General features: G+C 49.3%; 1 protein-coding gene across 1 annotated transcript in view; it reads left to right on the top strand.

The window, feature by feature from the left end:
• LOC118381083 (catenin alpha-1-like) overlaps window positions 1–15,000 on the top strand; it is a 270,529-nt gene that overhangs the window by 36,958 nt on the left and 218,571 nt on the right. Inside the window, 2 exon segments of the mRNA XM_052517805.1 lie at window positions 1,060–1,226; window positions 10,957–11,076. Of these exon segments, the coding sequence (XP_052373765.1) occupies window positions 1,060–1,226; window positions 10,957–11,076 (287 nt within the window).

Below are 15,000 nucleotides of genomic sequence, written 5' to 3'. Positions count from 1 at the left end.
CCATCTCTCAGATCTTAACCAAAGCAACAGTTTCCCATAACCCCCCATCTCTCAGATCTTAACCAAAGCAACAGTTTCCCCATAACCCCCATCTCTCAGATCTTAACCAAAGCAAGTTTCCCATAACCCCCCCATCTCTCAGATCTTAACCAAAGCAACAGTTTCCCATAACCACCCCCATCTCTCAGATCTTAACCAAAGCAACAGTTTCCCTTAACCCCCATCTCTCAGATCTTAACCAAAGCAACAGTTTCCCATAACCCCCATCTCTCAGATCTTAACCAAAGCAACAGTTTCCCATAACCCCCATCTCTCAGATCTTAACCAAATCAAGAGGTGGGGTGGCTTTTGCGGTTTGAATCATAGATTGCTTCTTTCAACATGTATATTCAGTATTTGTTGTCTGCGTGAATCAAATGTCAAACCCTGGTGTGACTAACACTGGCTCAGTGGTTTGGAGCTCAGTGGGAAGTCTTCATCCCGCTTCACTCTGCCCCGAAATGTTCTCTGCAGTTTTTATATGGTAATGAATGCATCAAATTAACACTGAAATGTCAGCAGGTTCCCCTCCTCTCTCTGGCAGGTTCCCCTCCTCTCTCTGGCAGGTTCCCCTCCTCTCTCTGGCAGGTTCCCCTCCTCTCTCTGGCAGGTTCCCCTCCTCTCTCTGGCAGGTTCCCCTCCTCTCTCTGGCAGGTTCCCCTCCTCTCTCTGGCAGGTTCCCCTCCTCTCTCTGGCAGGTTCCCCTCCTCTCTCTGGCAGGTTCCCCTCCTCTCTCTGGCAGGTTCCCCTCCTCTCTCTGGCAGGTTCCCCTCCTCTCTCTGGCAGGTTCCCCTCCTCTCTCTGGCAGGTTCCCCTCTTCTCTCTGGCAGGTTCCCCTCCTCTCTCTGGCAGGTTCCCCTCTTCTCTCTGGCAGGTTCCCCTCCTCTCTTTGGCAGGTTCCAGAGAGGACGGGAACCCGAGCTGTTCTGGCTCGGACAATGGTTACTTGTGTAGGGAGTAGGGTGTCATTTAGGACGAACCCTCATGTCTCAACGGTAATATCCTGTCCTTGTCCCTCAGGTGAATCCATGAAGCAGGCATCGGGAGAGTTTGCAGAGGACCCCTGTTCCTCGGTAAAGAGGGGTAACATGGTCCGTGCAGCCAGGGCACTCCTCTCTGCAGTCACTCACCTGCTGGTTCTGGCCGACATGTCTGATGTCTATAAGCTGCTGCTGCAACTCAAACTGGTGAGACACACACACACACACACACACACACACACGGGCACACGGAGAGAGACATGAATAACTAAACCATTATTAACTTGTCACATACACAGATGGATGATGGGTAGCTTGTCGGCGTAGACACACACAGATAGATGATGGGTAGCTTGTCGGCGTAGACACACACAGATAGATGATAGGTAGCTTGTTGATGTAGACACATAGATGGATGATGGGTAGCTTGTTGATGTAGACACACACAGATGGATGATGGGTAGCTTGTCGATGTACACACAGATGGATGATGGGTAGCTTGTTGATGTAGACACACAGATGGATGATGGGTAGCTTGTCGACGTAGACACAGATGGATGATGGGTAGCTTGTTGATGTAGAGACACACAGATGGATGATGGGTAGCTTGTCGATGTAGACACACACAGATGGATGATGGGTAGCTTGTTGATGTAGACACACACAGATGGATGATGGGTAGCTTGTCGATGTACACACAGATGGATGATGGGTAGCTTGTCGATGTAGACACACACAGATGGATGATGGGTAGCTTGTTGATGTAGACACACACAGATGGATGATGGGTAGCTTGTCGATGTACACACAGATGGATGATGGGTAGCTTGTCGATGTAGACACACAGATGGATGATGGGTAGCTTGTTGATGTAGACACACACAGATGGATGATGGGTAGCTTGTCGATGTACACACAGATGGATGATGGGTCGCTTGTCGATGTAGACACACACAGGTGGATGATGGGTAGCTTGTTGATGTAGACACACAGATGGATGATGGGTAGCTTGTTGATGTAGACACACAGATGGATGATGGGTAGCTTGTTGATGTAGACACACAGATGGATGATGGGTAGCTTGTTGATGAAGACACACAGATGGATGATGGGTAGCTTGTCGATGTACACACAGATGGATGATGGGTAGCTTGTTGATGAAGACACACAGATGGATGATGGGTAGCTTGTCGACGTACACACAGATGGATGATGGGTAGCTTGTCGATGTACACACAGATGGATGATGGGTAGCTTGTCGACGTACACACAGATGGATGATGGGTAGCTTGTCGATGTACACACAGATGGATGATGGGTAGCTTGTTGATGAAGACACACAGATGGATGATGGGTAGCTTGTCGACGTACACACAGATGGATGATGGGTAGCTTGTCGATGTACACACAGATGGATGATGGGTAGCTTGTTGATGTAGACACACACAGATGGATGATGGGTTGCTTGTCGATGTAGACACACAGATGGATGATGGGTAGCTTGTCGATGTAGACACACAGATGGATGATGGGTAGCTTGTCGATGTAGACACACAGATGGATGATGGGTAGCTTGTCGATGTAGACACACAGATGGATGATGGGTAGCTTGTCGATGTAGACACACAGATGGATGATGGGTAGCTTGTCGATGTACACACAGATGGATGATGGGTAGCTTGTCGATGTAGACACACAGATGGATGATGGGTAGCTTGTCGATGTAGACACACAGATGGATGATGGGTAGCTTGTCGATGTAGACACACAGATGGATGATGGGTAGCTTGTCGATGTAGACACACAGATGGATGATGGGTAGCTTGTCGATGTAGACACACAGATGGATGATGGGTAGCTTGTCGATGTAGACACACAGATGGATGATGGGTAGCTTGTCGATGTAGACACACAGATGGATGATGGGTAGCTTGTCGATGTGGGCTCTTGTGGATATGACTGAACTTCCATATAGGAGAAAATATTTAGCCATATTATGAATAACTTGAATGTTACATTTTATTGCTTCGAATAAAATATAAATCAGATCTTAAAATAAGTTCTGAATCACCTTTCTGAAAAGAAAGCCACACGTCTGTGTGTGTCTACGTCGACAAGCTACCTATCATCTATCTGTGTGTCAGATGGACAGATGGATGAGCCACACGTCTAGTTTTAAACTATTGTTGTAGGTAAATAGTTTGCCTGACTCAAACTAACGTTGTGGTGTCTTGGCTAAAACGTTTTAAACAAGGTCTTCTGTGTGTCAGATGGACAGGTGGATGAGCCACACGTCTAGTTTTAAACTATTGTTGTAGGTAAATAGTTTGCCTGACTCTAACGTTGTGGTGTCTTGGCTAAAACGTTTCAAACAAGGTCTGCTGTGTGTCAGATGGACAGATGGATGAGCCACACGTCTAGTTGTAAACTATTGTTGTAGGTAAATAGTTTGCCTGACTCAAACTAACGTTGTGGTGTCTTGGCTAAAACGTTTTAAACAAGGTCTTCTGTCTGTCGTCCATCTCTTTACCTGCACTTCAGGTGTTTTATTAAACAAGGTCACACACCTCCAGTCAATAGAGATGACCTTACTGTTTATCATCTCCGGTTGTCTTAGTCCCAAATGGCACTCTATTCTCTATATAGTGCACTACTTCTGACCAGGACCCGTAGGGTAGTGCACTACTTCTAACCAGGGCCCGTAGGGTAGGGCACTACTTCTGACCAGGGCCCGTAGGGTAGGGCACTACTTCTGACCAGGGCCCGTAGGGTAGTGCACTACTTCTGACCAGGGCCCGTAGGGTAGTGCACTACTTCTGACCAGGGCCCGTAGGGTAGTGCACTACTTCTAACCAGGGCCCGTAGGGTAGTGCACTACTTCTGACCAGGGCCCGTAGGGTAGGGCACTACTTCTGACCAGGGCCCGTAGGGTAGGGCACTACTTCTGACCAGGGCCCGTAGGGTAGGGCACTACTTCTGACCAGGGCCCGTAGGGTAGGGCACTACTTCTGACCAGGGCCCGTAGGGAAATAGGGTGTCGTTTGGGACCGTTAGTAGTTGATGTTACTCTTAAATAACACAAACCCCAAAGCAAATGAGGGTGAGTAGGATTATTCATAGATGTTATGGTCATTCTCCCCTGTCCTCAGGGATTCTCTCCACAGAACAATGGGGATAGCATGTAGTTTTATAACCCAGCCCTAGCCTGTTGTTGACCAATTTAGAATTCCTCGCAATCAAGCTGGGCCACGTGGCCAAAATAACAAGACTCCTATTTCAGAAGACCTGCTCCTCCCATGTCTCTAAACCACTGATCAATAATTCCCTATTACAGAAAAAAAAACCACTATTTCCATTGATCGTTAGTACTCTAATTGACCTCTCGTCCTTTTGTCTCTGAGTTTATGTTTTTATCTGGGACATATTCTTAGTTTCAGCTTCAGAACACGATCTCTCTCTGTGTGTCAGTGAGTAAACCTGTTCTGATGTGAACACACCAACACCACGATCTCTCTCTGTGTGTGTGTGTGTCAGTGAGTAAACCTGTTCTGATGTGAACACACCAACACCACGACGTTGTTTGACACAATGACCTCTGTGTGTCTGAGTCACTTTTACAGCCGGGATCTAAAATGGCCGACATCTGTCATTCTTCAAGCCTCGGACAGGACAGCAGGTTGAACAGGAAATGACTATGGCCTGTATGCGTTAATTATAAAAAATAAATAAAATATATGCCATTTAGCAGACGCTTTTATCCAAAGCGACTTAGTCATGTGTGCATACATTCTACGTATGGGTGGTCCCGGGAATCGAACCCACTACCCTGGCGTTACAAGCGCCATGCTCTACCAACTGTGCTACATATCTTGGACTTCCGGGTGCAGATCTAGGATCAGTGTTGTCTTTATTTTAATACATCATAAGATTATACAGACAGCTACATTCGCACTCAAAGACCTTTTTATGAACACGGGGACCAGGATTCTACAGAAACGCTATGATTTACTATGAAACTAAGTAGGAGAAGATTTGAAAAGGTCAAGTTTCTGCTCTTGAGGTTAGAGAGCCTCCACAGCTATGTGTGGTATTTCCGTTTGGGCTAGGCTCCACCCTGTGTTCTAGTTGGTTATTTTAAAAACCTTCCCCTACTGGCTCTTAGCATTCAGTTCTTCCACTTTACCCCTGTCTTATCACGAATCTGTTTATAGCCCACCACTTCACCGGGTTAGTGGCGTCCAGACACTCGGGGCCGTGTTGGAAATGGCAAAGTGTTCCCTATGTAGTACACTACTTTTGACTAGGGTCCGTATCCCAAATGACACCCTATTCTCTATAGTCCCTATTCCATAATGGGGTCTGGTTAAATAAAGTGCACTATATAGGGAATAGGGTGCTGTTTTTTTATTTTTAGACTCATACAAACTGAGGCAGTGCTCTTGCTGTAACTGAGTATCTTCATCTCGGGGCTGCAGCAAAGTCCGAGATGAACCCCTGACGTGCTCTGGACACTGGGCATCATGTTAGAGAGATGAAGTCCTGACATGCTCTGGACACTGGCATCATGTTAGAGAGAGATTAAGTCCTGACATGCTCTGGACACTGGCATCATGTTAGAGAGAGATTAAGTCCTGACATGCTCTGGACACTGGCATCATGTTAGAGAGAGATTAAGTCCTGACATGCTCTGGACACTGGCATCATGTTAGAGATGAACCCCTGACATGCTCTGGACACTGGGCATCATGTTAGAGATGAAGTCCTGACATGCTCTGGACACTGGGCATCATGTTAGAGATGAAGTCCTGACATGCTCTGGACACTGGGCATCATGTTGGAGATGAACCACAGACATGCTCTGGACACTGGGCATCATGTTAGAGATGAACCCCTGACATGCTCTGGACACTGGGCATCATGTTAGAGATGAAGTCCTGACATGCTCTGGACACTGGCATCATGTTAGAGATGAAGTCCTGACATGCTCTGGACACTGGGCATCATGTTAGAGATGAAGTTCTGACATGCTCTGGACACTGGCATCATGTTAGAGAGATGAACCCCTGACATGCTCTGGACACTGGCATCGTGTTAGAGATGAAGTCCTGACATGCTCTGGACACTGGCATCATGTTAGAGAGATGAAGTCCTGACATGCTCTGGACACTGGGCATCATGTTAGAGAGATGAACCCCTGACATGCTCTGGACACTGGCATCATGTTAGAGAGATGAAGTCCTGACATGCTCTGGACACTGGGCATCATGTTAGAGAGATGACGTCCTGACATGCTCTGGACACTGGGCATCATGTTAGAGAGATGAAGTCCTGACATGCTCTGGACACTGGCATCATGTTAGAGATGAAGTCCTGACATGCTCTGGACACTGGGCATCATGTTAGAGATGAACCCCTGACATGCTCTGGACACTGGGCATCATGTTAGAGATGAAGTCCTGACATGCTCTGGACACTGGGCATCATGTTAGAAAGAGATGAACCCCTGACATGCTCTGGACACTGGGCATCATGTTAGAAAGAGATGAACCCCTGACATGCTCTGGACACTGGGCATCATGTTCGAGAGAGATGAAGTCCTGACATGCTCTGGACACTGGGCTGCGCCTAGCCTCAGGCCTCAATAGTAGAGGCTACGCCTAGGCTCAATAGAAGAGGCTACAGCTAGCCTAGCCATGGGCCTCAATAGAAGAGGCTGCGCCTAGCCTAGGCTCAATAGTAGAGACTGCGCCTAGCCTAGCCTCGGGCCTCAATAGTAGAGGCTACGCCTAGCCTAGCTTCGGGCCTCAATAGAAGAGGCTACAGCTAGCCTGTTTTTGTATATTTTATCAGTTCTCACAATGGATGGCTGAATGTTTTAAAACATTTTTTAGACATGAGTTTATTTATGGGATTTCAGTCGTCACCGAGGGTTTGGTTACAGCTAAGCCCCAGATGGCACCCTATTCCCTACATAGTGCGCTACTAGAACCGATAGGAGAGGTGCCCTGCCTAGAGTTACAGTACTAGGACACATCGCCTCTCTCGCGCGTTGTGTGGAAAACTAAAGTGTGGCTCGCTAACATGTGGCCTAGACTCCTGCAGAAACTGTTTTATCTCTAGACAGAGCGGACTACTACCCAGGAACTACAGACAACAACAAACAAGCTTTTTGTTTTGGATGGATGATCTGGCACATTCAGAGGCGAGGATTGTTCCTGTCAAATACTTCTATAGTGAAGGCTCATAGGGGGCAACTTCGGATGCAGACTAGTGCACTAGTTTAGAGAGTAGGGTGCCATTTGTGACGGATAACAATTGACTGTCGACCGGAGGAGGAAGTTGATACTTAACTTTCCATCACGGAAGGGTATTTCAGGAAGTATTTCTTCTTCATAGATGTTCATGGGAGTTCCTTTCTTTATTTTATTATCATTATTTATTATTATTTATCATAATTATCATTATTAACACAGCTCAACATGAACACGGGGCCTACTACTGGATGAGATCTCTAGTGTGTGTTATGGTAAAGATGGGGAGGACTAACAGTTTCTTCTGTTGTAGCAGCTAGTAGCTGTTGAATAATTTATCATGAACTGTAGCTGAGGCGCTGGTCTTTAATGGACTGTTGAGTGGAAGGGAACCATGTTGACTGTGTTGGCAGCTCACAGCAAAGAACAACCTTCCTACCACAGATTCCAGAGTCCCAAATGATATCCTTTTCCCCACACCGTGTAATACTTTTGACCAGAGCCTTAAGGGCAGAGAGAGCTCAAACCCACGGGCCCTGGTTGAAGTAGTGCACTATGTAGGGGATAGGGTGCCATTTGGGCCAAAACACTTATGGACTGCATGATAGGATCTGAATACGAGGATGCTGAATGAGCGTTGAACCTGAATGTTGTTCCTGCTGTTCCTCAAGGCTATATTTCCATCGTGCTTTTCCTGCCGCCGATATGGTCAAATAGAGGGAAGAACGGGATTCTCTCCTTCCCTCCAGCTCCCACTCACACATTATCCTGTTGCCGATATGGTCAAATAGAGGGAAGAACGGGATTCTCTCCTTCCCTCCAGCTCCCACTCACACATTCTCCTGTTGCCGATATGGTCAAATAGAGGGAAGAACGGGATTCTCTCCTTCCCTCCAGCTCCCACTCACACATTCTCCTATTGCCGATATGGTCAAATGGAGGGAAGAACGGGATTCTCTCCTTCCCTCCAGCTCCCACTCACACATTCTCCTATTGCCGATATGGTCAAATGGAGGGAAGAACGGGATTCTCTCCTTCCCTCCAGCTCCCACTCACACATTCTCCTATTGCCGATATGGTCAAATGGAGGGAAGAACGGGATTCTCTCCTTCCCTCCAGCTCCCACTCATACATTCTCCTATTGCCGATATGGTCAAATAGAGGGAAGAACGGGATTCTCTCCTTCCTTCCAGCTCCCACTCACACATTCTCCTATTGCCGATATGGTCAAATAGAGGGAAGAACGGGATTCTCTCCTTCCTTCCAGCTCCCACTCACACATTCTCCTATTGCCGATATGGTCGAATAGAGGGAAGAACGGGATTCTCTCCTTCCCTCCAGCTCCCACTCACACATTCTCCTATTGCCGACATGGTCAAATAGAGGGAAGAACGGGATTCTCTCCTTCCCTCCAGCTCCCACTCACACATTCTCCTATTGCCGATATGGTCAAATAGAGGGAAGAACGGGATTCTCTCCTTCCTCCAGCTCCCACTCACACATTCTCCTATTGCCGATATGGTTGAATAGAGGGAAGAACGGGATTCTCTCCTTCCCTCCAGCTCCCACTCACACATTCTCCTATTGCCGATATGGTCAAATAGAGGGAAGAACGGGATTCTCTCCTTCCTTCCAGCTCCCACTCACACATTCTCCTATTGCCGATATGGTCAAATAGAGGGAAGAACGGGATTCTCTCCTTCCCTCCAGCTCCCACTCACACATTCTCCTATTGCCGATATGGTCAAATAGAGGGAAGAACGGGATTCTCTCCTTCCCTCCAGCTCCCACTCACACATTCTCCTATTGCCGATATGGTCAAATAGAGGGAAGAACGGGATTCTCTCCTTCCTTCCAGCTCCCACTCACACATTCTCCTGTTGCCGATATGGTAGAATAGAGGGAAGAACGGGATTCTCTCCTTCCCTCCAGCTCCCACTCACACATTCTCCTATTGCCGATATGGTCAAATAGAGGGAAGTACGGGATTCTCTCCTTCCCTCCAGCTCCCACTCACACATTCTCCTATTGCCGATATGGTCAAATAGAGGGAAGAACGGGATTCTCTCCTTCCTTCCAGCTCCCACTCACACATTCTCCTGTTGCCGATATGGTCAAATAGAGGGAAGAACGGGATTCTCTCCTTCCCTCCAGCTCCCACTCACACATTCTCCTATTGCCGATATGGTCAAATAGAGGGAAGAACGGGATTCTCTCCTTCCTTCCAGCTCCCACTCACACATTCTCCTATTGCCGATATGGTCAAATAGAGGGAAGAACGGGATTCTCTCCTTCCCTCCAGCTCCCACTCACACATTCTCCTATTGCCGATATGGTCAAATAGAGGGAAGAACGGGATTCTCTCCTTCCCTCCAGCTCCCACTCACACATTATCCTATTGCCGATATGGTCAAATAGAGGGAAGAACGGGATTCTCTCCTTCCCTCCAGCTCCCACTCACACATTATCCTATTGCCGATATGGTCAAATAGAGGAAGAACGGGATTCTCTCCTTCCTTCCAGCTCCCACTCACACATTCTCCTATTGCCGATATGGTCAAATAGAGGGAAGAACGGGATTCTCTCCTTCCCTCCAGCTCCCACTCACACATTCTCCTATTGCCGATATGGTCAAATAGAGGGAAGAACGGGATTCTCTCCTTCCCTCCAGCTCCCACTCACACATTCTCCTATTGCCGATATGGTCAAATAGAGGGAAGAACGGGATTCTCTCCTTCCCTCCAGCTCCCACTCACACATTCTCCTATTGCCGATATGGTCAAATAGAGGGAAGAACGGGATTCTCTCCTTCCTTCCAGCTCCCACTCACACATTCTCCTGTTGCCGAAATGGTCAAATAGAGGGAAGAACGGGATTCTCTCCTTCCCTCCAGCTCCCACTCACACATTCTCCTGTTGCCGATATGGTCAAATAGAGGGAAGAACGGGATTCTCTCCTTCCTTCCAGCTCCCACTCACACATTCTCCTATTGCCGATATGGTTGAATAGAGGGAAGAACGGGATTCTCTCCTTCCCTCCAGCTCCCACTCACACATTCTCCTATTGCCGACATGGTTGAATATATATTCAACATTTCATGTGTCAGATAAGGATTATTTTAGTGAGCAAAGAATACTCAAGGTGGTGGTGCCTGGCCTTAAATGATAACAAAGGAAATAAAATAATGAAATATACACTTGTGCTAGTGGTGCTGGCAGTCCATAAAGTAGCACAGAGAACCCTAGTCCATCAAGTAGCACAGAGAACCCTAGTCCATCAAGTAGAACAGAGAACCCTAGGCCATCAAGTAGCACAGAGAACCCTAGGCCATCAAGTAGCACAGAGAACCCTAGGCCATCAAGTAGCACAGAGAACCCTAGGCCATCAAGTAGCACAGAGAACCCTAGGCCATCAAGTAGCACAGAGAACCCTAGGCCATCAAGTAGCACAGAGAACCCTAGGCCATCAAGTAGCACAGAGAACCCTAGGCCATCAAGTAGCACAGAGAACCCTAGGCCATCAAGTAGCACAGAGAACCCTAGGCCATCAAGTAGCACAGAGAACCCTAGGCCATCAAGTAGCACAGAGAACCCTAGGCCATCAAGTAGCACAGAGAACCCTAGGCCATCAAGTAGCACAGAGAACCCTGCCTGTCTAAACTGTGTGTTCCTCTGTAACTCCTCTAGGTGGAGGAGAACCTGGTGAAGGTGCGTAACGCTGGAACAGAGCAGGACCTGGGCATACAGTACAAGGCCCTGAAACCAGAGGTGGACAAACTCAACATGATGGCTGCCAAGAGACAGCAGGTATGTACTGGACTGTCTGATTGGGAGAGAGACAGCAGGTATGTACTGGACTGTCTGATTGGGGGTGGTTGGGAATGAGACAGCAGGTATGTACTGGACTGTCTGATTGGGAGAGAGACAGCAGGTATGTACTGGACTGTCTGATTGGGAGAGAGACAGCAGGTATGTACTGGACTGTCTGGCTGGGGGAGGTTGGGAGTGAGACAGCAGGTATGTACTGGACTGTCTGATTGGGAGAGAGACAGCAGGTATGTACTGGACTGTCTGGCTGGGGGAGGTTGGGAGTGAGACAGCAGGTATGTACTGGACTGTCTGATTGGGAGTGAGACAGCAGGTATGTACTGGACTGTCTGATTGGGAGTGAGACAGCAGGTATGTACTGGACTGTCTGGCTGGGGGAGGTTGGGAGTGAGACAGCAGGTATGTACTGGACTGTCTGGCTGGGGGAGGTTGGGAGTGAGACAGCAGGTATGTACTGGACTGTCTGGCTGGGGGAGGTTGGGAGTGAGACAGCAGGTATGTACTGGACTGTCTGGCTGGGGGAGGTTGGGAGTGAGACAGCAGGTATGTACTGGACTGTCTGGCTGGGGGAGGTTGGGAGTGAGACAGCAGGTATGTACTGGACTGTCTGGCTGGGGGAGGTTGGGAGTGAGACAGCAGGTATGTACTGGACTGTCTGGCTGGGGGAGGTTGGGAGTGAGACAGCAGGTATGTACTGGACTGTCTGGCTGGGGGAGGTTGGGAGAGAGACAGCAGGTATGTACTGGACTGTCTGATTGGGGGAGGTTGGGAGGGAGACAGCAGGTATGTACTGGACTGTCTGGCTGGGGGAGGTTGGGAGTGAGACAGCAGGTATGTACTGGACTGTCTGGCTGGGGGAGGTTGGGAGTGAGACAGCAGGTATGTACTGGACTGTCTGGCTGGGGAGGTTGGGAGTGAGACAGCAGGTATGTACCGGACTGTCTGGCTGGGGAGGTTGGGAGTGAGACAGCAGGTATGTACCGGACTGTCTGGCTGGGGAGGTTGGGAGTGAGACAGCAGGTATGTACCGGACTGTCTGGCTGGGGGAGGTTGGGAGTGAGACGGCAGGTATGTACCGGACTGTCTGGCTGGGGGAGGTTGGGAGTGAGACGGCAGGTATGTACTGGACTGTCTGGCTGGGGGAGGTTGGGAGTGAGACGGCAGGTATGTACTGGACTGTCTGGCTGGGGGAGGTTGGGAGTGAGACGGCAGGTATGTACTGGACTGTCTGGCTGGGGGAGGTTGGGAGTGAGACGGCAGGTATGTACTGGACTGTCTGGCTGGGGGAGGTTGGGAGTGAGACGGCAGGTATGTACTGGACTGTCTGGCTGGGGGAGGTTGGGAGTGAGACGGCAGGTATGTACTGGACTGTCTGGCTGGGGGAGGTTGGGAGTGAGACGGCAGGTATGTACTGGACTGTCTGGCTGGGGGTGAGACGGCAGGTATGTACTGGACTGTCTGGCTGGGGGAGGTTGGGAGTGAGACGGCAGGTATGTACTGGACTGTCTGGCTGGGGGAGGTTGGGAGTGAGACGGCAGGTATGTACTGGACTGTCTGGCTGGGGGTGAGACGGCAGGTATGTACTGGACTGTCTGGCTGGGGGAGGTTGGGAGTGAGAGCAGGTATGTACCGGACTGTCTGGCTGGGGGAGGTTGGGAGTGAGACAGCAGGTATGTACCGGACTGTCTGGCTGGGGGAGGTTGGGAGTGAGACAGCAGGTATGTACTGGACTGTCTGGCTGGGGGAGGTTGGGAGTGAGATGGCTGCCAAGAGACAGCAGTCAGGTCTGTACTGCGGGATGTTTCTGTGTTAGAGGGGAAGGAGATGGAGTGACAGAGGGTGGAGAGATGTAGCGAGGGAGAGGGGGGTTATTAGGTGCCTTAGCAACCGAGGCCCTATACGAGAGATGGAGTCTGAGGAGCTGAGTGACTGAAGAGATTTCTTGTTTTCAGTTCACGTTACTGCCTTGCGTTTTGTTGTGGCTGGCAAGGAAGACAGTCTTGGTTTTGTAGCTCACGTTTCCTGTAAATACCACAGTAGCTACTAGCCAATTTAATCAAATCAAATTTTATTTGTCACATACACATGGTTAGCAGATGTTAATGCGAGTGTAGCAAAATGCTTGTGCTTCTAGTTCCGACAATGCAGTAATAACCAACAAGTAATCTAACTAACAATTCCAAAACTACTACCTTATACACACAAGTGTAAAGGGATAAGAATATGTACATAAAGATATGAGTGAGTGATGGTACAGAACGGCATAGGCAAGATACAGTAGATGGTATAGTATATACATATGAGATGAGTATGTAAACAAAGTGGCATAGTTAAAGTGGCTAGTGATACATGTATTACATAAGGATGCAGTCGATGATATAGAGTACAGTATATACGTATGCATATGAGATGAATAATGTAGGGTAAGTAACATTATATAAGGTAGCATTGTTTAAAGTGGCTAGTGATATATTTACATCATTTCCCATCAATTCCCATTATTAAAGTGGCTGGAGTTGGGTCAGTGTCAATGACAGTGTGTTGGCAGCAGCCACTCAATAACAGTCTGATGGCCTTGAGATAGAAGCTGTTTTTCAGTCTCTCGGTCCCTGCTTTGATGTACCTGCACTGACCTCGCCTTCTGGATGATAGCGGGGTGAACAGGCAGTGGCTCGGGTGGTTGTTGTCCTTGATGATCTTTATGACCTTCCTGTGACATCGGGTGGTGTAGGTGTCCTGGAGGGCAGGTAGTTTGCCCCCGGTGATGCGTTGTGCAGACCTCACTACATTACCCTGCTTGGTGTTTACTCAGGCCGTTCTGTTTACATTACCCTGCTTAGAGGGGTGCAACTGTCGAGTGTTGTGTTGTGTTGACAGGGTCGAATGGTGTGTTGACAGGGTCGGGTGTTGCGCTGACAGGGTCGGGTGTTGCGCTGACAGGGTCGGGTGTTGCGCTGACAGGGTCGGGTGTTGCGCTGACAGGGTCGGGTGTTGCGCTGACAGGGTCGGGTGTTGCGCTGACAGGGTCGGGTGTTGCGCTGACAGGGTCGGGTGTTGCGCTGACAGGGTCGGGTGTTGCGCTGACAGGGACGGGTGTTGCGCTGACAGGGTCGGGTGTTGCGCTGACAGGGTCGGGTGTTGCGCTGACAGGGTCGGGTGTTGCGCTGACAGGGTCGGGTGTTGCGCTGACAGGGTCGGGTGTTGCGCTGACAGGGTCGGGTGTTGCGCTGACAGGGTCGGGTGGTGCGCTGACAGGGTCGGGTGGGGCGCTGACAGGGTCGGGTGTTGCGCTGGCATGGTCGGGTGTTGCGCTGGCATGGTCGGGTGTTGCGCTGGCAGGGTCGGGTGTTGCGCTGGCAGGGTCGGGTGTTGCGCTGGCAGGGTCGGGTGTTGCGCTGGCAGGGTCGGGTGGTGCGCTGACAGGGTCGGGTGGCGCGCTGACAGGGTCGGGTGGCGCGCTGACAGGGTCGGGTGGCGCGCTGACAGGGTCGGGTGGCGCGTTGACAGGGTCGGGTGGTGCGTTGCGCTGACAGGGTCGGGTGGTGCGTTGACAGGGTGTTCTTGTGGAATGGGCCTCCGTCATGTAAAGCTGTAGTAAAAAGCGACGTGTTTCCTGATGCATTTTCCCAGGTGACATTGCTGTGTAATGGGATGAGCAGCATCACTAGGCTGTTCAGATAGGATATACACATCCAGATTATAGGATATACACATCCAGATTATAGGATATACACATCCAGATTATAGGATATACACATCCAGATTATAGGATATACACACATCCAGATTATAGGATATACACACATCCAGATTATAGGATATACACACACCCAGATTATAGGATATACACACATCCAGATTATAGGATATACACACATCCAGATTATAGGATATACACACATC

This window comes from Oncorhynchus keta, chromosome 4 (assembly GCF_023373465.1).
Source record: "Oncorhynchus keta strain PuntledgeMale-10-30-2019 chromosome 4, Oket_V2, whole genome shotgun sequence".
In the NCBI taxonomy this organism is placed as follows: Eukaryota; Metazoa; Chordata; class Actinopteri; order Salmoniformes; family Salmonidae; genus Oncorhynchus; species Oncorhynchus keta.
Note: the sequence above shows the minus strand (reverse complement) of the source record. Positions and strands in the feature narration are given on the sequence as shown.